This window comes from Thunnus albacares, chromosome 7, assembly GCF_914725855.1.
Source record: "Thunnus albacares chromosome 7, fThuAlb1.1, whole genome shotgun sequence".
NCBI classification, from domain to species: Eukaryota; Metazoa; Chordata; class Actinopteri; order Scombriformes; family Scombridae; genus Thunnus; species Thunnus albacares.
Window position 1 is genome coordinate 19,199,218 of NC_058112.1, and position 26,201 is coordinate 19,225,418.

Here is a 26,201-nt window from a genome sequence, read left to right on the forward strand (position 1 = left end):
CAGGATAAGACACAACATAACAGATCCCAGCGAGATTATTTCATCTAAATTATTTTTGTGAGGAAACAGTTAAGGTTTCCCTCCTGCAAGCTATCCATAATAACAAACATTGCAACAGGAATAACGTGTACGCATTTAGAAATTTGACTGTGTGACTGAAACTGGTCTAAAGTGCGGGCAGGACATTTTGTGTCACAGCAGACAAAAAAAAAAGTGCATTCTTCAAGCATGCAGAGCTGCTTAGCTTTGTACTTTGCAAAACGAAGTCATAATATTATTTTTGTCATGCTACTTCCAGAAATGAGAAATGAAGCACAGTTGATGTAGAGCATTTTATTTCTCTTGAAGGAGGACAATGTTGCAGTCTGTTAAACCGTGTGCAGTCACCAGAGCAGCTGGTTAATTCTTCATTCCATTATCTCCAGTTCCTTTTATGAGGACAGAATCAAATATTCAGGGCAATGCAGTGCTGATTGTGTGGCTTCATTAATTACTGGTCTCACTCTGAACATCTGTTAATTATGATTCCAGCAGGGCAGCTTCTGGTGCAATGTGATACTGAGGCTGTAAAGCAGCCATAACTGTAAGCAACTGTTTCTGTGGTTGAGAGGGGCCAAACAATGTGTGAAACTCACACTGGGATCTTGTCTGCTCTAATCTTATCTGATTTAAGATCGTGAGATGGTGCATTAAGTTCTCACAACATGATGAGAATGGAGGTCTGACAAACTGCTCAATGCCAGATGAAGAAATTATTGTGGAAATTGGTTCTGATGTTCCAGACTGACTTTTTCTTAAAACTGATAAATTGATTACAAAAAACAGTTTAACACTTTAATTTAACACCCTAGTCCCTATTTATCATTTATTAGTAGTATAAAAACAATTAACAAAAATAAACAAACTATGGTATAATATGGTTGTATGCACAGATAACGGCAGGTGTTTTGTCAACAACTATAACTAATCTAATTGTGCAATCTCAGTTTATACTGGTGTATAAACAGATAAATGATTGACAATATAAGATATACAATAAAACACTTTATATTATTATACATTATTTATATTTTATAGAAATATTAGTTATGAATCATATATTTAGCTATATTTATTGATTATATACAGGGCCAGTCAAACTTTTGGACACACCTTCACCTCTCTCTCTCTATATATAAAATTTATGAATCAATTTTATATAATTTATGAATATATTTATGAATAAGAAATACTGTATTAATACTGTATTAATATATATCCCATGATCTTCAGCCTGTGGAGTTTGTCATGTAGTTTGTCATGGAGAATTGGTGAATTTTGTCTATATATATCTATATATATGTAGTTTGGCATTAATTCTTCCATATCCCATATGGCTGAAGGCCATGAAGGCTGAAGGCAAATTTTATGGCTGAAGGCCATGGGATATGTCTGAAAGCACCAGGAAAAATCTAGTAAGTGGTCTTGGCTCATTTTATTTTGTCAAAGCACTATTCCCAAGATCAGGAAAGAAAAACTTCAAGTGTCAACATGTCTTCATGACTTGTGAATACATTTATTAACATTAAAAAAAATAAAAAATGTTATCAATCACTCATTAACTCTTAATACACCAACTTTGTTATGGAAATTGAAGATTCTTCATGTGATAAATATATTATACTATAGCTATTGATAAATACATCAATTAACACTTAAAATGTCCATATATCTGCTTACAACTACATAATAGTTGTGTATATTCACAGCTCACAAATGCTAAATATGGGTTCAAGCAAAGTGCTACCAATAAAGAAAGAGGCATTTTTGTTCATACTGTATTCACAATCTCTTGAGTTATTGTAATGCTTGACTGACTAATGCGTAATGTGACTAGTGTGGCCACCCATACCAAAGAACACACAATATTACTATAACATGAGGATATGATTTTTTTCTATCTTCTCTTTTTTCCAATGTTTCTCTTATTTTACATAAACTTAGCATTAGCATTGTTTGTTTACAGAGTTATTTACAGGTGCAGAAACCCACTGATACACAATCAGTTGTGACATCTTGTTAATCTGTTGTGAGAGGTGACACACATTTCCTCCTGTTTTCCAGTGACATTTTATCATCTTTACCTCAGCTGTGACATATCAAATGACAAAAATGTCAAAATATTGTTGACCTTCCAAGTTGAATTTTTCAATATTGTAGTGAATTAGAATAACCTGGTATGCAGTACATGGTTTGCTGGGGGAAACACCCTTATTACCTTATTTATGTCACTCATATTCTGCATAAAACAGTACTGTGCCTTTATAAAGATAACCATTGTATGATCATAGAAAGCATTCAAATGTACAAACAGGCCTTTGAACTATTGGCTATGCTGTCGTTTTACTGGCTAATCTATAATTAGAAAGTAAAAGAGCACAAGATGAAGAAGATAATGAATGACATTTCAACATCTATGACCCACTTCCCCATGCTGTATACAGGCTTTTGAAATCTTTATGCAAATCAAGTTTCCTTTGAATGAAGTGCATCATTGACGGTAGCTGTCTTTAGTCAAAACATGTAGTCAAACATTGGCCCATTACATATGAGACTTTCGTTGAATTTACAGAGCAAGTATGTTTCCCTGCAGCAATGACCTCATCGTGTTTTACTAGAATGTTTTTCAAGGTATGATGGAAGTGCATCACTTAACAAGAACATACACAACAGAGGTTTCGATAATGAAAATTAAAGGAAATGCTTCCTGATAAATCATACATTTAACATCCTGTTTTATAAATTATTTGCATCTTGTGTTCTACTAATGAATAGACAGTGACCTGACCAGCCAGGTTTTCTTTCACCTTGAAGATATTTATTTTGTTTATGTTACCCATCATCTCATTGACTGTTATCTGTCTCCCTTTACATAAAATGGCAGTTTTTAAGGCTAAGGCAAGACTTAAATAAATTCTGGCAGTATAGTTTTACCTTTACCATGAAAATAAATTAAAAGGTGAATGATATTAACTGAACTGAACTGAGGTTATGTACAGTACATCACTGTTAGTGACATAGAAGGAATTCATTCACTCATTCCACATTGAACAGCATTAGAAAATAGCACTAGCAAATAGAATTTGGCATTCATTTGATAGATGGCAAAAATAATGTCTGGCAAATTTTATGGTGTAGCATCTATTTTCTTAAAGTATGTCTGACAATATATTAAATGCACTACTGTTGGTTTGTCACCTTTGGTTTAAGTTTATAAATAATAGATGAAAACACAAAATGTCAAATGAACAGCATATTTTGTGCACCCCACTCCTTCTTAGCAGATAAATGAAGGCAGTTGGCAGTTATCAAACTACAGAAGCTGTTTGGCATCTTCCACAATCTTCATCTCACCACAGGCTTTCAGTTGAACATAAATACCCAGGCTGCATATTTCTGCTTCTATTTATCCCCCAGAAAAGAAATATGAGGTTTCGTTTAAGATTCTGTCATTTAATCTCAATGTACAATTTGTGTTGCACATTGGCTTACATAAAAGAAAATGCAAAGGCATCATTGTTTAATAAATAAATTTAAAGGAAAAAATGTAATTCAAATAGCTATGAACATTTGAGCCCATAGTGAATATATTAAATAAGCTGCAACGGTGTGTATATTAGGCAGTGTTAGGTAGTGTTGTAAAATCGGTAAACATTTTCTTCAGTAGTTGGTAAGGTAACCTCTTCACCATTTCTTCTTGGCGTCAGGAAAGAGCCATTTCCATTTGTCATTCTGCAGGAGGTTAATAAGTTCAGTGTTAAATAAATAGAGTGAAAATTAAATACAACTTTTGTAGAATTAAGTATTGAAGTGAAAGCATTGTGACCACATTACTAACCTTTAATCCCCAGCATGAGTGCTGATGTTTGGGTCTGATGTCCTCCAGAGGCTCGTAAGTGTCGGTTGTGTCCTTGTGGCCAGGAATCAGCTCATAAGTGTTGTTATGAGGCAAGCGGCTAACAAGGGCTTCAGCGGTGACCTCAGCGTACACTGAATCACTGTGCATCTCTGGTGTCAAAGATCTGGTCTCAGTGGATGTAGTGTGTGGCCTGCCAGCCAGGTGGTAGACAGCACTCTCACTCACGTAGTCCAGGCTGCGGCTGCAGGCGTCTGTCGTCTCTGCTGTTGGGCCATAGCTTTTGGCTTGTCTGTTGGGTTTAGGGGAAAGTCTCGGTGGTGTGCAGGGGGGAGCGCTCAGCCTGTGTGAATGTTCTCCATCAGAGCTGTGGTCCAGGAGGGGCAGAGACCTGCTCTTGTAGTCCAGTAGGCCGAGCTCAGAGTACACAGTGACTGCTGGTCTGGAAGGAGGACTGCACCTGCCGATGATCTGATCCTGGGTTGTGGACCTCACAGTTAAATTGTCCTGAGAGATGTGTTGGGCTCTAGGTATCTCCCTGGGTGGTTGCTTCATGAGCTGAGCATACAAAACATTGTCCTGGTCATTCACCGGGGCGCTCTCAAGGTGCCTGCTTCTCCTTGGCAAAGGTGGTACTTCCTGTTTTACAAAACAAGTTGTTAAAGTCTGCTTTGGAGATGTCAATAAATGAACAATTTCCACATAATTTCCTGTGATTTTAAAATGTCACTTGCCTGTAATGTCCTGTTGGTTTTTGGTGGCCGTGTAGGTTGCTGCTCTGAGGCCGAGCTACTTTGTTGTTTTTGTACGTTCCTCACAGCTCTGACGGAGGCCACGGGCTTTTCTTCATGTCTAACCTGGATGATATCATACAGCTCTTCATTCAGCCCCTGCAAAAACAAAACACAAGTTAGCCCTTTATCCTTGATCAATGCTGCTTAAAGGAAGCAAGTCAACGAGTTTTGTCTCACCTCAAAACACGAAGAGGTCAGATACTCTCCAAAAGGCTCAATGGGCCTTGTCTTGTAGTATTCTATCAGATCAGGGACGGTGTTGTGTCCCTCAGTGTCTCCAGTGACTACAAACTGCCCTGATTCACTTTGGTTTATCACAAAGTGTCGACACCGATCCCTGCCTCTGTAACAGAAAAAAAAAGAAAAAAATTGTTATATATAAGTTATATGTTATAGCTGGAGTGATATAGTTTTTATATACAAATTAAGGAAATGAATGATCTTTTTTAAAATAAAAAACAAACAAACACGGTTTCCTTAAGTGGAGGAACGCCAAGAGTTTAAAATGGGAGCTTGATTAAAAGGAGTGAAATAAAATCTGTGTTTAAGACAAGCTGAAGATATTAAATGAACCACTGAAATGTCCCATTTATGACTTACTGATAAAATAAGCTGCCAACGAAGGGCTTACGAGAAATATAACTATAGTTGATTTGTCACATAATACTCGCATAATTAGCTCTTTACAAAACTGATTACATATATTCTTCAAAACTAATAGAATATATTGATTTGTGAATAATATTTTATGCATCAACACATTCACTCTTTAAGTGTTAAGTACAGGGCTTATTTTTGGCATAAAATCAAAACACATTTCAAGAACTTGCTAAGTTATTAAATTACTGTTATTAATTGTTATTTTACTAAATTATTGTTATATAAATTACAGTGGTGTTTCAACCAATGCACCATAGCAATGGCAATTTCCAGAATTAGTCTATGCTGAAAAAGCTTCATCAGTGGACAACTTTACAACAGCCTGTTTAGCAGTACTCACCTATAAGACAGTATGTACCCGATGGCCTTATCACTGAGACGGATCAGGAAACAGCCAAGCTCCTTTTCTCTGAGTATTTCTTCAGCATCCCTGTAGACAAACCATGGAAAGCTTTAATACCTTGATCTCAGAAAACACCAGAGCACAACTGTATCCCAAAAAGCCCATTTGGCATGAGATTAGAAGCACAGTGTGAGGCATATACTGTATTTTGAAAAGGCAAATTGTGTAATATGCTTTCGAAATTATATAGTCTCAAAGGAAAAACCATTTTGCTATGTGGCCTTTCCATAAGCCTGTCATATACCATTTCTGAAGTTCTGACGCAACTGTCCCTTGCGCTTATGTAGGCGTCCAATGTATGTATGTATGCCAGAGGAAAGGGCTGTAGGTGAAAATAGGTGGGTTTCAAAGTGGACACTTTCCATCAAAAAAGGTTTGTTGAATCCATAACTCCCTTAGACATATGAGTGGTAGAATTTGGCTCCAAAAAAAACCTCCTTTACTTGCCTTCAGCACTGACCAGACTTGTCCTAAATATCTGCTTTAGTAAAATATCACTGCACCTTATGTACACATGGACTTATATATTTGCTTTACTTTAGATGACAAATATAAATATATAAGTAACATCTTCTATATTTAAAATTCAGACGGTCAGATATTTCCAACTACTTACTTTCTGGAGATGAAGCCCATGAACCAGGCGGGGAAGAAGCCGTTTTGAACAACGAGTGGCAATTGAGTCTCAATGAACCACTTCGAAGCCAGTTCCCTGAGTCTTCCTTCAGCAAGAGAATCCGCATGTTGTTCCCTTTGCTCCATGCTCGTCCGGTCCTAATCAAACGCACACAGACAGATGATGGAGACAACTGACAGTCAGTTCCCAACATATGCAGCCAGGTTGCACTTTGACCGTCTAATTTGTTTATTTTCCAGGAGGCGTCACCAGATACTAAAAGCAGCTCAGTGTTCTCTCTTTATAGTTTATGCAGATGCTGTAGGAAAATGCATGTGTGTACTTCAGCTTGATTTTTTTAGACATGCACCACACAAAATGTAATCGTTATTTAATCATAATATTTCATTTATTTAATTTCATTATTTAATATTTCGTTTTATTTAACAGAAAACCTATTAAAAACCCATGATTAATTTAAGGTTGTTTTCTCTTTTATTTACTTTGACTTCCCCTGCTGTAATGTGTCACACTGACTTTGTTGCTGGTGGTGGACAGACTGTTTCATGAGCAAACTGTTACTTTTCATGGTGAAATGTGGTTAATGAGTCAATTAAGCAGTAAGTGACCAGTTCTGGTGAGATCAGAAAATTGTTCTTACCTTGAAGCGAAACTTCAGACAGTTCCTGAGGCAGGGTGCTTTCGTCTGCTTCTGATTCTTTGTCCTTGACCCTGAAAAGTGGCAGATCTTATCAGATCTGGGTGTCTGTTGTTTGTGTGCTATGCAGAAATTCCTTTCAAGCCCTAGAGATAGAATGAAAAATTGTCAATGAGGCTTTATTTTTGTTTTATTGTAAAGCTCAGCTACTGTTATTAAAAGTTATTTTTCAGCTCAGATGGAGTACATACCTTTCCTGGAGATTGTTTGGTTTGAACCTGGTGTCATTTCAACAAACATTAAAATGCTTCTCTCAACTTCTAATCTGTCTGTATCCTCCTACCGAAGTTGTTCTGAGGGAGTGTGACCCTACATGAGAGATATAGACAGATGACATTTACAATTACATACATTTTTCCACCAGCTTGGAAAGCAGTGCTACACAGCAACGGCTCAGCCTTTCTCATTTGCATGAAAGAGCTGGGCTAAGGGCTGCCGAACAAAGCAAGAGCTTCCTGAAGAGAAACGGAAAGTAAGCTACACAGAAACTGTGGTTTGTGTGCACACGAGTGCATTTGTGTGCAAGAGGAGATGTTTTACCCACAGACTGTTTGGTTACTGTAGTAATGGGGGTTAATTTGCGTCAGCACTTGATCTCTTACAACTATTACAGATGAGGTGGGACCAAACGTCTGAAAGAATGGAAATACTGTATTTGGGAATAACCACTAGATTTGCAGAGATTTTAGTGAGGACAGACAACCCCTGACAAAAGCTATTTCCCGGTCTTGTTTTTAAGCTCGTCATAAATAATAACTAACTCATTCCCCCCATGGCTGAGATGGTTGTCATGAATCACCTCCATCGGTTTCTGCTCTGTGGTGAACAGTAGGAAGTCCCAGTGGGGGAGAGACAATAACCCGAAAAAGTCTGTGTCACTCTGAGCGGGATATGACTGGATTTCTGCTCACTCCCTAATGTTAACACTGCTCCATCTTTGATCTCATGCTGCTGGCACATACCGCTATTGTTCACAATATACAACTAATCAAACAGTCCTGGTAAATGTGATCAGTGTGATGCTGTATGTACTGCTGTATGTATGTACAATGTTTATTTTAGTAGCATGCGACAGGCTCCTTGTAATCTTGTGTTCCATATGACTAAGTATTGCTACAGTGCCTTGACCTGAAATTTCAACATCATCTCAACAGTCAGTTTAACATGTCTGTGTGAGTCATTATTTGCTCCTCTGGGGGTGTGGAGAGGTTTGGGGTTACATGTTACCACTGATTCTATGTTTGTACTGTATATATCGATATTAGATAGCTAAAGAAAAAAAAAGGCAGAACATTTGAGTTATCAGAGAGTAACCAGGCTCTGTAAGACATACCTACGTGGGGGATGTGGATCTTTAAAAGGTCACAAGTCAGTTGATGCCTGCGAAATGTCTTTACAGCAGAACCGCATTACTGCTTCTCACACTATTCCTCAAACCTCAGGGTACAACAATCATCCTCACCATAACCTCCCAAAAGTAAACCACAGTTCAACCTGACTAAAAATCTTGTATCAAAACAGTAAAACATTTGCTGTTATTTTTTACTGCAATGCACTTTAATAGAAAATCTCCACATGCCGCATGTTTGGGGTCTGCAAATATCATCCAACATAAAGCATTTTGAACAGTTTGTTCATTTCTACAGTTCAACAATAAGCTCTGAGTTCAGTGAGAAATGTTCCCAACAGATTTTTAATGTTGCAGTGATTAATAAATACTTTATTACATGTAAAAACCACATATTATAGACTGGTAATGAAAAGATGCCTATTGCTCCTCTAACTATAGTAACTAATTACATTTACTTAAGAAATGTAAATTTTTAGATGCTGGTCTTTCTGTTTTGGGAAAATTTCTACTGTCACTCAATGATTTTAATGTAAATATTGTACTTTTTACATTCTTTTAAAAACATGCTATGAGCCTTTATCAACAGTGTAAGTACAGACAGGAAGGTGGGTAGAGAGAGAAATGATGGCATGCAACAAAGGTCCATAGCCAGATCAAACAAAAGGGGTGGTGTAGTTATATGGTATGCGTCTAAACCACTGGGCACACAAGAACGCCCACTATTGTACTTTTTACTACATTTATCAACATGTAAAAAGACTAGAACAGATGTTGTTTGTTAAAGATCTTTTTTCCAAAATGTCAACTTTTTGGGAACTCTTGAATACAGCTCTGTTTGAGCTCAATGAGTGTGTTTACATGCGTACCAGTATGTTGGTTATGATGAGATTTATGGAGTATCCTGTTTATGTGCTGCACATTTTAACGTCATATCCTGGTTTTAGAAACCTGGATATACCATCTGGAGTACTCCAACAGAAACCAGCGCCATGTAAACACCTTCTCCAGGTTTCTGAACATTCTGTCGGTAGAGAAATGAGTGGCTGAGATGCTGAGCAATCAAGATAAACTGTAGCTGGACACAGATGATGAGAAACCTGTTAGAATCATGTAAACAGGGATGTGAATAACCAGGTTTCTCATGTTCCATGTAGACGTCATATCCCGAATAGTATCAAAACCAGGATACTAATGTGCATGTAAACACACTCACTGACACATTATATCGTTTTTGAGAATTTAGTCACTGTGTAGAGAAATTCATCTGATCTGAAAGCATGAAAATTCCCCAAATTAGAGATATGATGGAAGACCATTACCTTTGATTAATTGCAATTAGATCAGCTGAGGTGGGTCCTGCATTGTTATCTTATCTTGCAGCCATGTCTTATAGAGGGGCTCTGTTAAGTCTAGTTGATAACAATGTTGTTTTTAATCAAATTACCACAAACTAATTGACACGAAGAAAACCCGGGTCAGATTAGTAGTTTTATTAATCCATCATACTACAGTGAGTACTGGTTTGTTTGTGGGTTTCTGGACATAAATGAAAGCTGCTATGTATATGTGTCTGCTGTGGACACTGCACTCAATGGGAACTTGGAGGTGACAGGTTACATACACAATGTGGTGGGTAAGGTGTCAACAGGGGCCAAACCGCTAATTCTTGCCTGGAGCCCTCCTAACATGTTAATCTTCCTCCTACCGCAGACCCCAGAGGTCTACTTTTTGTCATCTCTCACAGGTGCTTTATTCTATCATTCCAGTTTTTCATGACTGTCAATCAATTTGTTGATTGTTGACTGGGGTCCCCCAGTCAAAAGTGCCCAATTCTGCCTATGCAGTTTTAATAGATGGAACTATTGAGTTCATGTTTTCCATGGGTCCTAATTTAAAGTCACACACTATCTAGCAGTCTGTCATTCATTTTGAAGGTTTTGTATAAAAATTGTACTTGAGATAAAAGCTGCAATTTGTATTAAAGAAAAGTATATATTTTCATTTTACACAATATGCAAATTAACTGTAAGTTTCCTAAAATCATCTGTTATCTGTATAATCATCTGTTTTTTTCAGATGACATTAATTACATAGCTAATCATGTTTTGAGAAGGAATAAGTTAAAATTTTGCTATGATGGTGGTTTCTTACAGTAGTTTAAGAATAAGAATGTGAAATATGTTTTTGTATGTTAAATATGTTGGTATGATGAGGGATAATCCAGCCATGTTCACCAGGGACTTTTAGTGTTTTATTAGCTCTTTATCTTTTATAATTATGAGGACTTTAACTTTTTAAAGACAACAATGACGTAATGTCTATAAACTAATTAGGAACTATTCTACTCTTTGGCTTTGTACTTCTGCTAGTCATGGGTTGTTTTCCAGTGTGTGTTTTTCACCAGTTGCAGCAGCATTGTTGCTTCATTATATTTAATATAGAAGTATCACAAGTTGCTCCTTTTGTCAAACACCACCACCCCGCGGTGCAGCTGCCTCACACACACCGATGAAACAAACTACATTTCCCATGCTCCCCTGTCACAGACACAGGCAGTCATGTGGATGGAAACAGGAGTGGGCATCCGCTGTGCGCTGCACGAAGAAGAAACTTCGAGGAAAGATGCACGAAGAGGAGGATGGCAGCGACACAAACTCCTGCACAGCGTCCCGGATTGTGGCCTCCAGGTCGGTGGACGTGGCTGAGGTCGAGGGCACGAAGGATCAGGCCTCCAAGCTGTGCGGCTACTTGAACAAACTGTCCGGCAAGGGGCCTCTGAGAGGGTACAAACCGCGGTGGTTCGTGTATGACCCGAGGAAATGTTATTTGTATTACTTCAAGACTCCCCAAGATGCCTTGCCACTGGGGCACATCGAAATATGCGATGCGTGCTTTAGCTACGATGTGGAGGGAGAGGAGGGTCAGTTTGAGATCCGTACTGCCGGGAAGGAGTTTCTCCTCAAGGTAAACTTTTCACAGCATGTGTGTCACTGTTTTGCTGTCATTTGTCACTTCCTTTCTCATTGTGGAAAGCCAGACACACCCATCACCCAATAACTTGACAGATTTATTCTGAGTTTTGATTTTTTTTTTTTTTTTTTTGTCAGACATGCAGCTGTTTCTGCTGACAGGATGTGTTTTGACTTTTAAAGATCCCCTCCAGACATGTTTGAAGATGTATATAAAAGACTCTATTTTGAACAATAATGTGTGTCTAACAGGATTTTTCCCACACAGGAAGTTCAATTATAGTGTTAAAACCCTTAAAATTACATCTACTCCCTCTCCCTCATTGAAAAATCCAGAATCTGTGAATATGCAAATATTTGTGTCCTACATCACATTTCTTAGGCTTTAAGTTTCCACATCACACTTGTGTAAGTTAAATATTGGACCAGGATTGGCTTCCAAACTGGTCGTGATGTCACAAATCCTGCTCGTAGTCATGAGCACAGAGAAACTTTTCACTTTCAGAAGATGAATGTGAAAACAGCCTTTTACTGTCAAACTCTGCACATACATCACTCTGAACAGTGAAGCTCAAACATTCAACTGTAGCAACAAGAAGAAAAACACATTTTTGAGTGGAGGGAGACTTTAAGTAAAGCTGGTTAAAAATCTATAAAGCATGTAGGTCGTGTTTGCTTTACTTAATCAGCACATAATTTAGCTGATTTCCCCCCAAAACACCACTGTCAGCCACACTGTTTATGTTGAGAGATGACTTTAGGCTCTGATTTACATGCACATGAGCTCACACGCCTTCATGACATATCTGTGTTTTGCAGAAGGATCACAGCATCTCATGTGATGGTGTTTTTAGTCTTCTTTGCTTTGTCATATGATTATGACGGGTTCATAGCCAAGAAAGGTGGCCCTGGTTTCACTCAGCCTGGCTGCCTACTGAAGTCTGCATCATCTTCAACAGATGGTGTGAATGGTTAATACCAAACAGCTTGCCTGGCCGGAGGCTGGAACTGAGACTGAAACTAGTGTCTGCGCTCTCTCACATGACTGATCTTAATAGTAACCTGCTATTTAAAGTGCTTTCGGACTGTTTGATATGTTAGGGTTAGCAGGGCAGCTGTTATATCCCTTGTCTAGGTGTCTTTCCATTAGTGTTGGAGTTGTCTTTAATCTTTTATCTCTACAACATGATTGATTTCCATTTAAGACTTGCTTCACCAGTGTTTTTAAAGTCAGGTTGTTTATTATTTTTATCCACCCCAGTGAGTAATCCTCTGTGTGTGTGTGTGTGTGTGTGTGTGTGTGTGTGTGTGTGTGTGTGTGTGTGTGTGTGTGTGTGTGTTGGTGTTTCTAGGCTCCCAGCAGGCAGGTGATGCATTACTGGCTCCAGCAGTTGCAACAGAAACGTTGGGAGTATAGCAATACACGAGGCTCCGGACAGAGAGACAGCTGGAGCTCCCCGACCTTGGCCTACCCTCACGCCGGCCTTGTAGGCAAAGACAATGGTAGGCAGGTACACACACACACAATGCTCGTTTTTATCACATCCGGGCACAGCTGAAAGTAAACATCTATATCTGAAGGATTAATATTTACACAAGAGCTGCATTAGTTAAATGTGTTTTACTTTATATGGGGTGTGTTTTAGTGGAATGTGTCAAAGAGCACAAACAAGCATCCTGCTGCCTCAATAAACATAAGTCAGCAATGTTCACAACATGTGCAAGAGAGGAAAAAACAACAACAAAACATATATATACATGTATCATTATTATATTATGTCCAGATAAGACAAGGAGTTGTTGAGATTCCTCTATATGGAGAAGTAGCTTAGTTGTGCTTTCATAAGTTTAAATGCTGCTTACAGTTAAATGAGAAAAAATCTATTGCCTTTTGACTGGTTTTGATTGTTGTAGCTGAGTGAAATGAAGTGTGAATGCTTCTTCCTGTTGCTGTGATCATACACACACGACTTCTGTTTTACTGTCTTAAAATACTCTTGTGTCACCTAAAAGCACATGTAGTCATGTCATCAAAAAATATCAATACTGGTATCAATATTGGTAATCACACAGGAAAACTCACCAATGCTACAAAAGTAGCTGTTTCTGAAAGGAAGTTGAGAGAATAAAAAAGTGGTTGAAAATACTTGGATATGTTGTTTTTTCTGCTTTCATGTCCTGTGTTATTTCAGTCTCAGAAAAGTCTTTGACCTGTTTGTCAGTGAGCTGTGATAAAATGCGTGGGTGCAGGAAAGACCTGTGTGGTCAACTGAGTTTCCTCTAAAGTCTGCCTAACTGGAATCTTCCCTCTGGCCGCGAGGAGGATGTTAAATGTTTCATGTAACCCTTTTTGGATGGCTAGTGAAAGATTAACATGGCTAAGCCTTTCTTAACAGTGCAGCCAAGGTGCTGGACTATCTTGTAATTGCTACTGACTTATACAGGTTCATGATACTCTATATACAAATGTTCAAACTGTGCTGTAACACGTGCAGCCATCAGTTTGTCATCTCAAATAATTTGTATTCTTAATTAGAGCTGGCAGAGGCTTTAATTCTTCAATTTGGTTGGTTCAACACATTGGTTCAGACTGAAATATCTCAACAACTCTTGGATGGATTGCCATGAAATTGTGTACAGACATTCATGGCCCTCAGAGGATGACTCCTACAGACTTTGGTGATCTCTTGACTTTTTCTATAGCAACACCAGCAGGTCAAAGTTTTCACTTACCAGGTGAAATATCTCAACATCCACTGGATGGATTTATGCAAAATTTGATAGATATCTTGTGGTTTCCAGATGATGTCTTCAGCTGATTTTGGTAATCCCCTAACTTTTCATCTGGGTTTTATTGAAATATCTCAGCAACTATTGGAAGGATTGATGTAAAATTTGGTTAATTTGTAATAACTTTGATGCGCCAACCTTTTAGCCTCACAGAGCACAAAGCAGCCGCTCTGTTGGTTCTTATTTAGGGTTATCTGAATATGTCAGTACAAAGAGTTCAAAGCTTTTACCAGTGCTCAAGGAGTCTGATCATTGTAATCTTTGAACTGCAGTCTTACAACACATATTGTGTGTTGGTGGTGGCCATTGGTTTCCCCTTTGGGTGTGACAGCATAATTGCGGAGCTGCTTGGCCCTTCGTGTTCCCACACTGTTCCCAGCTGATGTGAGACAAAAAGAAATACTATATTTATAATGCTGGGTTCAGTAAGGCTATTTCTGATGGTTACAGAGCTGCTCGAGAACCCACAGACAGACACCCTGCTGTAAATACCATTCTGGGTAACTCAAAATATTGCTTCTCTTGACTCTGGAATCCATTCAGCGTCAATACAATTGCAGTTCCTCAACAAACAATAGTCATAGTTTGGCCTTGAGAAGTGGCAGCAGTGATACATGTAATGCTTTATTGTTAGAATGTTATTCTAATTATCTCTGTTCAATTTTAGATGCCTTCGTCTTTGAAAAACTCAGTGACAGCATGGAGAAGGTCCGCAGTGACTTTGCCATGGAGACAGAGACAGATGGTGGAGGAATGGTGGGGATCCAGTCAGCCAGAGGGCCTTCTGCTGTGTCCACAAACCCCCTCAACTTCTCCCTCAAAAACTTTGGTACAGAACTCAGGTGAGACCGTAAATGCAGTGAGATCTTCCTGTATCGTAGAAGGCTGATATTGTTCCCACAGTTTTTAATTAGGAAGTATATATTCTCGTCATTGTTTTCAGCCCCTGCTAAACAGGCAAAACTAGTTTATCCGCTACAGTTATGTGCCCCAGTAGAGCTGCACTGAGGAAAGAAAATACCACCTCGGTTCTTCCTGAGGTTGCCTGCAGCGGAGGAAAAGGTCACATCTATAGTACAATAGTTGTGGCCATACGCAGCCATCGACAGTTCCCCTTCTGGGGTATACAACACATCTATTCAAATGATCCAACACTCTAAAATGCTAAAAATGTGACATGTGGATTGGAATTTGTGCTGTATCAGTGATAGAATGAGAGTTCACTTGTAAAGGTAAAAAGCTGGAATGTTGCCTGCTCCTCATAGCATGTTTCCGAACGAGACTGTTCCACGTTTTATTATGATTTAGCTTATATTTTTTTAAAAATGCAATGGGTCTTTAATACACGTATATAAAATATACTGAAACTAGTTGTTTGCTGATATTTTTCACTCCAGATGAACCAAACAGGGGCCAGAAGAGTGGCTAATTGTATTCAGTGGTTTTGTTTCTAAATCTATAAGTTTATTAATTCTGCAGTTATAGCTCATGATCAGAGCAGAGGCAGTTAAAGCTCAAGAATGTTACACCAGAACCATCGTGTTAACGGATGCTTCGGGTCGCAGTTACACTCATAAAGGGCGAGTCTGCGTGATTACAGTTAAAGCGTGTCTGCTGCGTTAGATGGACGCAGACCACTGAAGAACTTAGGTGAAACACGTACGGTGTAGACGAGGTGTGAGGCAGCAGGGGAGCAGTTAAACCAAATAGTCATGTGTTTGCTGTGATCTCACATTCAGAGGTGTGAAAAACAAAAGTAGAGTCACAAAATAGAGTTACAGTCAGTCTAAAGTCTTTTAACTTCTATTCAAGAATGCCTCAATATTTATGCAATTTTTGATTATTATTTGAAATAGATAGTTTATTTGTTGTTTAAGCTCTCCCAGTGAGTAGTCTGGAGTTAGTAGAGATGTACTGTAGTATTGCTTTTTGGTTTTTTTTTTACAGCTGCAGTTCTGTGGTCCGAGGCCTTTTGAGAAAAGTGTTAAAAGACCTTAACAAAGGCAGTTTGTGCTAATGTTACCACTTACAAAATAAAAGAGTCCTTGATTGTTCCTTGTGGATTTGAACAGCTTCTACATAGTAGCAGCCACTTTATTCCCAGCATAGCACTGGTCTTACTCGCTCTCCTGTCTGGTTTCTGTTCTTTCAGGAACTCCATGTCTTATCTGCGGCCAGGCCGAGGAGGTGAGAACAGGCGCAGTGTGTTTTATACCAGCAACAGCAGCGCAGAGGAGTGGGAGCTGGTGGATGCCCCGCCCAAGGACTTCCCTGAACCGAAACATCATCCAGACACACATAGACGTACGTTCATTTCCTGCTGCTTTACTCAGCCTCTGGCCAGGGTTTGGCACTCACTCTCATCTTTTATATATATATATATATATATATATACATTTTTTATTTTTCATCTCTCATTTGCTGAAACAATGAAAAATGGATTAACAATGTATTTTCTTACCACTTTCCTGCTTTTTCCTGACGGATGATGAAACTCTCCTCTCTCTCAGATTCCTTTGGATCATCGTTTACTTTCGACTTTGTGCGCAATTCATCGCGGCCTAAGAGGCCTTTGCTTCGAGACATGATGGGCACTGGGAGGTTTGGGCGCAACGTTGAGACACGCAGCTCTGAGAGCTCCCCAGTGGAGTGCAACGGTAGCAAATCTCTGGAAATGCAGCTTCGCCTCCAGAGCCAGCAGGAAGAACTGAGCCGCATGCAGCAGGAACAGACCAAACTCAGAGAGGAGCTGGCCAGTCAGAAGGTAGGTGGGCTGAACCAACACCAAGCATGGGACGATTACATCATGCTCTTGTTTACAGCAATTATGATATCTCAAAATGAATGTAGCAAAGGCTTACTGGTTTTTACATTGTTGCATTTAACATGTTCAACTAGCACCAAGACTAACTTCATGATGTGTGAATTATCCACATAAGTGGGAATACTGGGCTGACTGGAGTGTTTTTACTGTCATTTCAGTCAATTCAGCAAAAGTCTGAGGTTGTGATGGAGCAGTTTGGAGGAATTCTGATGATCTCACTAATACAGGAAGACAGCAAATGATTTGTCATGCTAGCAAGAAATAAGGAAATAGCAGCTGTGTCATTCCCTCCCATTAGTCTCAAGTTCTTGTTTTGGTGTTTTAAGACTAATTGATGAGTAACAATGGCCGCAGAGCTGGCCAGATAAACATTTAATATATACATCCGCTATGCGATGGTTTACTGATCATACAAACTTGAACAGTCAAACTGAATCGGGTTACTCGGACAAACTGAGTCAGCCTGCCGTCTCTGAGCAACTTTGTTGGAAATATGGTTTTGTTCCTGGCCAGCTCAAGAGTCCACATGTGGCTTTGTATTGTTAATACTATTGATTTATGTCCTCCAGGTAATGTGGGGCCTAGACTGAATTTATTAGTCACATTATGCCCAAATAAAAGAGCAAGATAACCCAAATACACACTTTGCCTTTGTTAAAAAACAGGTGCTAATGAAAGCTGTATGTTTAATTTTATTACTGTATCTGCAGTTGTATAACCAAGTGCATGTGAGTGTGTTTGAGTGCACGTCAGACACACATCAGTGCAAATTCATGTGCCAAGTATTTTCACATTGGACACAGTTTTCAAATACATACATACCTAATGATCTACACAGCTATGATAAACTTTATTATTGAAGTTCATGTTCTGATATTAGTTACAGGCTTCTCTGCGTGTAGTGCTGGCTGTGATTAGTGTTGCTAGGTTAGCATGACTGTGGCCGTTGTCAAAAACAGTGTGAACTAGCTGGTTTTCTCTCAGGAAGATCCTGATGCAATCTTGTGTCATCATTTCATCATGTAGTTAACAGATGGTCAAAACATCCATTTTTTATGTGAAATAGTCCCTATGATAATGTCGTAATGTCATCATTTTATGAAAGTGTGTTCACTTTTTATTTTGTTAGCTGGGTGATTTTTTTTTGTTTGTTTGTTTGTTTCAGTTGAGGTGGCCCACTTGCAGCAAAGCCTGATTAGTGTACACTGTTAGTGTTTGTGTTTTTTGATATTTAATAAATCAATTATTTTGGTTTTATTTAGTAACAGGCTGCAAAACTGTGGCTTCTTTTCTTACATATTGTAAAATTGCATGTGACTAGTCTAGGTTATTAGTCATAGAAAAAAAACATGAGGCTTCACACACTAGTATGCAAGTTAATAACTTATGGAAGCTCCAAAATTTACATTACTCTAAACTTATTATGCCTCTGTTTGCACCCAGCAGGGTCAGTTGTAAGAAATGTTGAAATGTAATTAAAATTCAGTCTATAGATCAGCAGTTAAGAAATTAAAAATTTAGCAAAATGAATATGCAGTTGGAAAAACATTTTTAAAATCTTTAAGATAATTTTTGAATTCACCTCACATTTGAAAAACAAGCAACTTAATTTTAAAGCCTGATCTTTCCCCCGCCAGACATTGTATTGACCGAATAAATCCTCTCTTGTTAACTAGGAGCTGGTGAGACTTCTGCAGCAGACTTTAAGAACCTCCCAGTGTGACAGGCAGCCAGTGCGCCGCCCAGCTCCGGCTCCAGATTCATCTGCAGCCTCAGACCAGAACCAGGCTCCAGTAGTGACCCAGGAAGAGGTCACCCAATTGGAGACCCTGCTTCAGGACAAAGATGAACAGATCCAGTCCCTGTGCGGTCACATGGAGCGGCTCGCCTTGGAGAAAGAAAGCCTGCAACAAGAGCTGAAGGGCCTGAAAATAAAGGTGGGGGAGATCAACGACCAGCTGGGCATGTTGATGGAGACCATCCAGGCCAAAGATGAAGTCATCATCAAGCTTTCGCAGCAGGCCCCTGAGCAAAGCGGCAACCCAAATGACTCTGGTACACCACCTCCCAACAAAGATCAGCAGGAAGTGGACATCCTTAAGGTACAGATGAAAACACTTAAACTAAAGCTGCACATTTTGAGAACTGTAAGCACTTATTCTGAGGTGGGATTTGAGTATAATATTAGAACAAGACTCTTGCTTTGGCTTCAGTTTAACATGAAAAATCCTGTTTTGTTTTTTTTCATTGTTCGTTTATGCTCTGGTTAAATTTTCAATCTGATTAACTGTGCACACTGTATGTTTCTTCACTTTCAGGACAGTCTTCAAGGCTACAAATCTCAAAACAAATTCCTGAACAAAGAGATCCTGGAGCTGACAGTATTACGCAGAAATGCAGAGAGTAGAGAAAAGGCTTTGGAAGCAAAGGTACTGTCTTGTGTTTGTTGGTATTACTCTGTTAAAAGAAAACAGGAAGTCTGAATAGCTTTTAAGGGGAAGTCCAGCATTGACCTGATTGACCTAAACCTAAAAATGCCAAGTAGGAAAAACTGTGTTTTGGCGGTGAGTATAACGGATATAATGTTAAACCTTTCTTCTTATCTTTGCTGCAGTATACGGCCCTGGAGGCTAAGTTGTGTCAGGTGGAGAGTAAGTATCTGGTGTTGCTTCAAGAGGTGAAGAGCCCAGTTTGTTCCTCCTCAGAGCAGAGCCATGCCAGTGATGTAATTTCTAGATTATTAGAGGATGCACTGCAGGCAGAGAGCCCTGACCAGCAAGAACACCTCATCTTCAAACCAATCACTGTCAGGTAAGCCTTTGTGAATACGCACCTTTATGTATTGTCCATACTGAAAAGTATTTTAAATTTTTCAACCAAACTGATGTTGGAAAAGAAAAATAAGGCATTGGAAGTTGAAGAGCCGTAGGGCGAGTGTACTGTTTTGGCCATCACATAAAACACAAGCATATAGCAAATAAGGCATTTACAAAAAATAAAAAGGCAGGAATACTGATAGAAAGCCCATTTGGCCGGTAATGTTTTGGTCCTTATAGAAAGCGATAGCATGAAAAAATTAGCTCTAACATTTTAGATTTTTCTATTGTAAAGCTGTAAAAGCACCTAGATGTTGTCACTCTGCAATTTTGTTTACACTCTTACAAATGTTGCAAAGATAAATGGCCAAATGTAGATGTCACATCATATCAAATTAGAAATTTCAAGCACTGTCTGGAACATGAGTCAATCGTGTCCATCCCTCAGTATCAAAGGCCAGCTGTCCTTTATAGACATACTATTTTGTACCAAGTTTCTATGACAAATATAGAAAAAAAAATACAGAGACAAAAATATAGAGACACTGGTGTTGCTTCAATAGATTGTTTTTGCACTGCAGTCACAAGACTTTTAACAGCTGCAACTCAATTTTTCTTGACTGGAAAAACTAGCTCCGCTGTTTTCTAGTGCTATCACTCTGACTTCTGTGCAAGCTCAGGCAAGCTTTGAGGCTCGTGAAAATGTATCGTTAGAAATTCAGGAAATACCCAACTGACTCAGAACTGAGTGAAGGTTAAGCAAATGTGGATTACCCCCCCAAAATTGAAACAACTCTTGGAATGAATTGAACATCACCGATTGATGATAATTCTTCCACATTTTCTCTCCGATTTCAACGTTAGTGAGTATGACGTGTTTGGCTTCAAGACTGTTCCTGAGGAGGAGGAAGAAGAGGAGAAGCTTGTTGCGAAGGTGAGAGCCTTGGAGCTGAAGTCCCTGTCCATGACAAATCAGGAGGTGTCCGTCGGGGTGAAGTGGGAGAACTATCTGGCCAGCACCATGAACAGAGACCTGGTGCGCTCCCCTGAGCTCAAGGCCCTGATTCGCTGCGGTGTTCCCCACGAGCATCGCTCCCAGGTGTGGCGCTGGTGTGTCTCCATCCATGTCAAGAAGTTCCGGGACCACTTGCCGCCCGACTATTATGAGACCTTACTAAACGTGGCCCGGGATAAGCCCAACCCGGCCTCGAAGCAGATTGAGCTGGACTTGCTGCGTACTTTGCCCAACAACAAGCACTACGCCTCCCCCAGTGCAGACGGCATCCAGAAACTCAGGAACGTCCTCATGGCTTTCTCCTGGAGGAATCCAGACATCGGTTACTGCCAGGGACTTAACAGGTACTGGAAATGTTCCAGATGTTTTACTTCTTCAACTAAGAGTCTTGTCGTGCATTTTAAACATTAATTTTTATTTAATTTCTTCAGGCTGGCAGCGATTGCCTTGCTCTATCTGGACCAAGAGGACGCATTTTGGAGCCTCATAGCCATCGTGGAGGTCTTCATGCCAAGAGACTATTACACCAAGACTCTGCTTGGCTCTCAGGTAAACAAGCTCAAAGGTTATATGTGACATTTGAAGATACAGGAACATGTTGCTGCTTCTCTCTGGTATTAGTGATGTCATGCTCATGACTTACCAGAGCAGGAATGCATAGCAGTAATCAGAAATGTATGCTTTCTCTCTCTCTGCTGAATTGGATCCCATGTTTTCTCCCTTCCGTAAAAATCAAAGTCTCATAGAAAGTCATGTCACGGTTATGTCTGTGCAGGTTGACCAGCGCGTGTTCAAGGACCTGATGATCGAGAAGCTACCACGGCTCCATGCTCACTTTGAGCAGCACAAGGTAGACTTCTCCCTCATCACCTTCAACTGGTTCCTGGTGGTGTTTGTGGACAGCGTTGTGAGCGAGATCCTCTTTAAGATCTGGGATGCCTTTCTGTATGAGGGTCCAAAGGTAAGAGGCCAAGCAGAGAGTAGAACTGTTATCCTCTAATCTCACATAGCCAGATGTTTCCGGACAAGCTTAGAGAGTTCCGAAAAAAGCTCATAATAAAATTAGATAAGGAGGCCTTTGAATAATAATGACAAAGATTTGGCTGCAAGTTTAAATTTGCCCACAGCAGAAGATGGTATCTGTAATAAGTTTTCTATTACACAAGAGTCAGTTTATCAGTTGGACATATCAACCCATTGTTTTTCCAACCTTATTTAACCAACATTTATGTTTGAAGCCTGATAAACCAGAGCTATAGGAAGGTTAAATCACCACTATTCAGTATTTTTATGGATTCAATAATTATGTATAATGTGAAAATGGTCACTCATTGTGTCAAACCCTCATACTCTGCAGTGTCCCTCAGCTCTACAAAGCTTTTCAGCTTCTTTTAGCTCAATGTTTTGGTTTTATGGCCCACAGATTCTGCTCTTATGAACCTCATTCCCAGCAGCAGGCAGCTGTTCTCAGCAAAAAACCCACTGTACACGACCTGCCCAGCACCAAACAGCAGATAGACAAAGTTAGCAACTGGCTCTTGAACCAACACTTTTCAATCTAAAGATATAGATGAGTTAATGGAGACTAAAACAGAGCCAAAAGAAGTGTCAAAATTGGATCCACATTCACCAGGTGGCCAAAACCACAACTGTAAATGAATGCTAATGTTGCTCCATGTTTGCTGGATGTGTAAATGAGCAATTTTTTGCTAACATGTTAGCCAAAACATTTTTAGCTGATAATATGGCAGAAGTACATGGTTTTTGGCTTATAGAGGAGTTCCCAAGTAGCCAAAAATAATTGTGTATGTATTTTTATGTTAGGAAACTATACTATGCTGTTAGTTCAGAAGAAATATTCTGGGCAGACATTCCTCTATCTGTAATAAATACTGCCTTAAGTCTTCTGAAGGGTCTTTGCGTGTCAGAGGCATGATGTGTTATGATCTATGGTCACACAAGGAAAGTCATGAGGCAGATTTCACGGCTTTGATATTTTTTTTTCTCCACAGATCATATTTCGCTTCGCTCTCGCTCTCTTCAAGTACAAAGAGGAAGAGTTTTTGAAGTTGCAGGATTCCACAGCCATCTTCAAATATCTTCGATGCTTCACGCGCACAATCCTTGATTCAAGGTAAAGCGACTGCAATTTGTTTTGGTATTTGCAGTGATGCATATAAGCACTGAGGACGACAGTACAGTCTAGTAAGAAGGAGCAAGATAATGAACTTAAAACAGTTGATCAGATCTCTTTGCTGTGTGGCTGACATATACAAGCAAAAAGGTGATTTCCAGTCTGTTAGTTTTGCATCTGTGGTCATTGCAAAAGCATTAAAAAGTGATGGCAACTACACAAAAATGACTCTTGAGATATTGGTTGGTAGTTGGAAATGGGTAAAACATGAGTCCCATCTTAACATCTTGTTAGGTGACGCTTGTGCACTGTGGAACAATATAAAACAGTTTTTTTCATACAGATCACTTAAACAGACAGATGAAGCCGGCAAGGTTACGCATTCGATGTCTGAAAAGGAATTAATTCAATAATCTCACATGTCGCACAGCACAGAGAATGAATAGAAAAGTATTCCACACTGACAGGACTGTTTCTTGACCCTTTTTTCCCAGGAAGCTGATGAACATCGCTTTTGTGGACATGAACCCGTTCCCCCTGAGGCAAATCCAGAACCGCCGCTCCTTCCACCTGGAGAAAGTCCGTCTTGAGCTGACCGAGCTGGAGGCGATCAGACAGACTTTCCTCAGGGAGAGGGAGACGTCTCAGGATGGACGGACCTTCGTCAGCGACGATGAGGAGGACAATTGAGCTTAAGCCTGTCGCATTTTAAGGCCGCGTCACTTAAGTATGAAGACAAAGAGGTCGACTCCGCAGACCAGTGATGCATTGCAGTTGTTAAAGGGAGTTCTTCTTAAAGAATTGTTGGAGTTGGTCTCCGCATCAGAGCTGGACCAATCAACTTTCTACAAATTCTGAGCTTAATCGCATCAAAGGACCAAAACATTACCGGCCAAATGGGCTTTCTATCAGTATTCCTGCCTTTTTATTTTTTGTAAATGCCTTATTTGCTGTATGCTTGTGTTTTATGTGATGGCCAAAACAGTACACTCGCCCTACGGCTCTTCAACTTCCAATGCCGAGTTTAACACTTACAGTCCGAATCAGTATTTTTGAAAACATGGCTGTGATCTTTTGATAATTGGCAATTTTATGCCTGTTGAAGGAATGATTGTATTTTTTTTTTTTATACTTGTCTCCATTAGGATTCGGAGTTTTCACTTTCCTTGCCTCAAGCTGTGGCTCCTTTCATCTACGTCTTACAAGAAAAATAGTTTACTTTTTAAAAATATTTTCCACATCGCCACTCAACAACACATCTCTTGTGTTTGATCCCTGTGTCTGTTGATGCACTTGAATCACTTATGCTGAAATTTGACTTTTGCTGAAACTTTTAGTTTGCTGAGAATTTGAGCCCGCTGATCGTTTTGGTAATTCTAAAATGTACATATCATTCCAGTTTGTCTGCGGTTACATAGAATAGACACAAAGATTTACCATCAAAGGTAGGATCAAAACAAAAAAAGCAAGTGGAACATTTTGACTAACCTCATATTTTTTATTTCAGCCATCAAACGAACAACATCAGTCAGTTCAGTTTACTTTATCTGCCCATATTAGGCAGATTTTCAGACCATTAATAATGTAATATTATTTTATACGGATGTACCACTTAATAATACATATTTTCCAAGGGCATGTTTATAAAGCTCAAGCTGTTTTGCACCTATATTTGTACTGGATTTGGATAGGAGAAAATTCGGCCATTGGCATCAAAACACCATATCAGTGCATCCGATTATCAGATTATTTCATTTAAACTATCGTAAACTGTGTTTTTTAACCTGCCGTAAAAAAAACCCCACCCTGCCCGAGAGTACTGCTCTTAAATGTTAATGTTTTATTTCCTTTTAATGTTCTTGTTTCCCAAAAATGTGGGTTTTGTTAACTGTTTAAAGGATTCACTTCCCGCTGACTACAACGTACTTTGCAACATATTCAGTATATGTTCAGTATAATGCTGGGACTGTTTATCTGAGCCCTGTATGAAAATGCTGATGTATTTGCATTCATTGCCCTCAGGGTGGCAGTATAACATTTGTCTCCCCAGTGTTTACACTAGTTCACCGGTACCCTCCACACAGTACGGACTTAAAGTTTCAGTGGAATGGACAATAGAAATGTGATTTATAATGAATGAGGGAAACATTTTAGGAGATTGTTGTGACACGTTAAGCAGCATCTTTCTCTCACATCCAGGTACTTTCAGATGACAGTAGCATCACCACCATGTTCTTGCTTACACCAGTCAAACAATTCCTACTATTTAACAGACCAATGTGTTAAAGTTATGTTCCACATATCAACATTTGTTCAGAAAGAAAACATTTTTAGATTTGGTTAATCAACATGTTAAAACTGTGCTGTTTGAATGGGAATCTACAAGAGGGAACAAGTACGTTTTTCTCACTCTTATGTGCTGATATATTGTTTACAGCTTGTTATAACTTTTAATTTCCTTTATTTTTATTTTACTTTAAGCTGTTTACAGATATTTAGTTGCTGTTACTTACAAAATCAATCACATTTTCTCTATTACAATATTGTCCGCCAAAGCATTTTGCTGAACTTTTTCATTGGAGCACCTGAGCGTCTGGACCAATGCCAGAATTGTAGTTGTTTTGATGATACAAATGTAAATGGAGAGAAAAAAAAAGGCCTTTTTAGAGATGTTGAAATTGAATTTATTTTTTCTTTTGAGAGCAGGTCTCTCTAAAGATCAGAATTTTCAAGCTTGACTCTGTCAAACATAAAAAGTTAATGTTTTCTTAGGTCCACTCAAGTTATCAGACAGCTCACACTGTTGAAGGTTTTCAATTTTTACTCCTATTTCAATACACAACTACGGTTCCAAGGAAAGTCTGCATGCATTTTTCATGTTTTCTTTTAGTTTCCTTTTCACATTGAATAAGCTACATTTAAACATATCACCTTTTTCCTTTTTTTTCTGTTGCTTTTCCCTGCAGTGTATTGCACAAGTGTAGTGACAAGACGACTTCAGAACATTATAAGGCACTTCACTTTTTTGTATGTAAATCTGTTTGATAACTTGTTAATCAATATCATTGGACAACAGAAATTGCAAAACATATATGTTACAAAATTAAGTGTAAGCCACTGTATTTTTTTGTAATAGTCTACCAGTTAAAAGACAAATTCAATAAACCATGGCTGACTGAGTGTGTTGTGGCTCTTGCAAAGGTGTTGGTGAGAAGC

The 26,201-nt window shown here is 39.1% G+C and overlaps 2 protein-coding genes across 2 annotated transcripts; one reads left to right on the forward strand and one right to left on the reverse strand.

Moving 5' to 3' along the window:
* Positions 1-1,591: 1,591 nt before the first annotated feature.
* LOC122985847 (SH2 domain-containing protein 7-like) lies at positions 1,592-7,546 on the reverse strand. Its single transcript, XM_044356815.1, is given in 9 exon segments — positions 1,592-3,771; positions 3,878-4,534; positions 4,630-4,785; positions 4,867-5,032; positions 5,690-5,779; positions 6,369-6,526; positions 7,030-7,172; positions 7,278-7,353; positions 7,355-7,546. Coding segments are annotated over 9 exon segments (1,563 nt in total). The 5' UTR covers positions 7,424-7,546; the 3' UTR covers positions 1,592-3,723.
* A 3,432-nt stretch (positions 7,547-10,978) lies between these two features.
* On the forward strand, positions 10,979-26,165 carry tbc1d2b (TBC1 domain family, member 2B). Its single transcript, XM_044357144.1, has 13 exons — positions 10,979-11,401; positions 12,759-12,909; positions 14,864-15,038; positions 16,349-16,500; positions 16,707-16,960; positions 18,697-19,122; positions 19,339-19,449; positions 19,635-19,831; positions 20,701-21,195; positions 21,283-21,400; positions 21,627-21,812; positions 22,864-22,985; positions 23,480-26,165. The coding sequence occupies exons 1-13, from the start codon at positions 11,060-11,062 to the stop codon at positions 23,673-23,675; spliced, it is 2,925 nt and encodes a 974-aa protein (XP_044213079.1). The 5' UTR covers positions 10,979-11,059; the 3' UTR covers positions 23,676-26,165.
* Positions 26,166-26,201: the final 36 nt, after the last annotated feature.

What these genes read in the sequence shown, in the direction of transcription:
- tbc1d2b (XM_044357144.1), top strand. Translation starts at nt 11,060, where the DNA reads ATGCACGAAGAGGAGGATGGCAGCGACACAAACTCCTGCACAGCGTCC. An exon ending in GGAAGGAGTTTCTCCTCAAG is followed by an intron (nt 11,402 to 12,758) that starts GTAAACTTTTCA and finishes TGGTGTTTCTAG; the next exon opens with GCTCCCAGCAGGCAGGTGAT. An exon ending in AACTTTGGTACAGAACTCAG is followed by an intron (nt 15,039 to 16,348) that starts GTGAGACCGTAA and finishes CTGTTCTTTCAG; the next exon opens with GAACTCCATGTCTTATCTGC.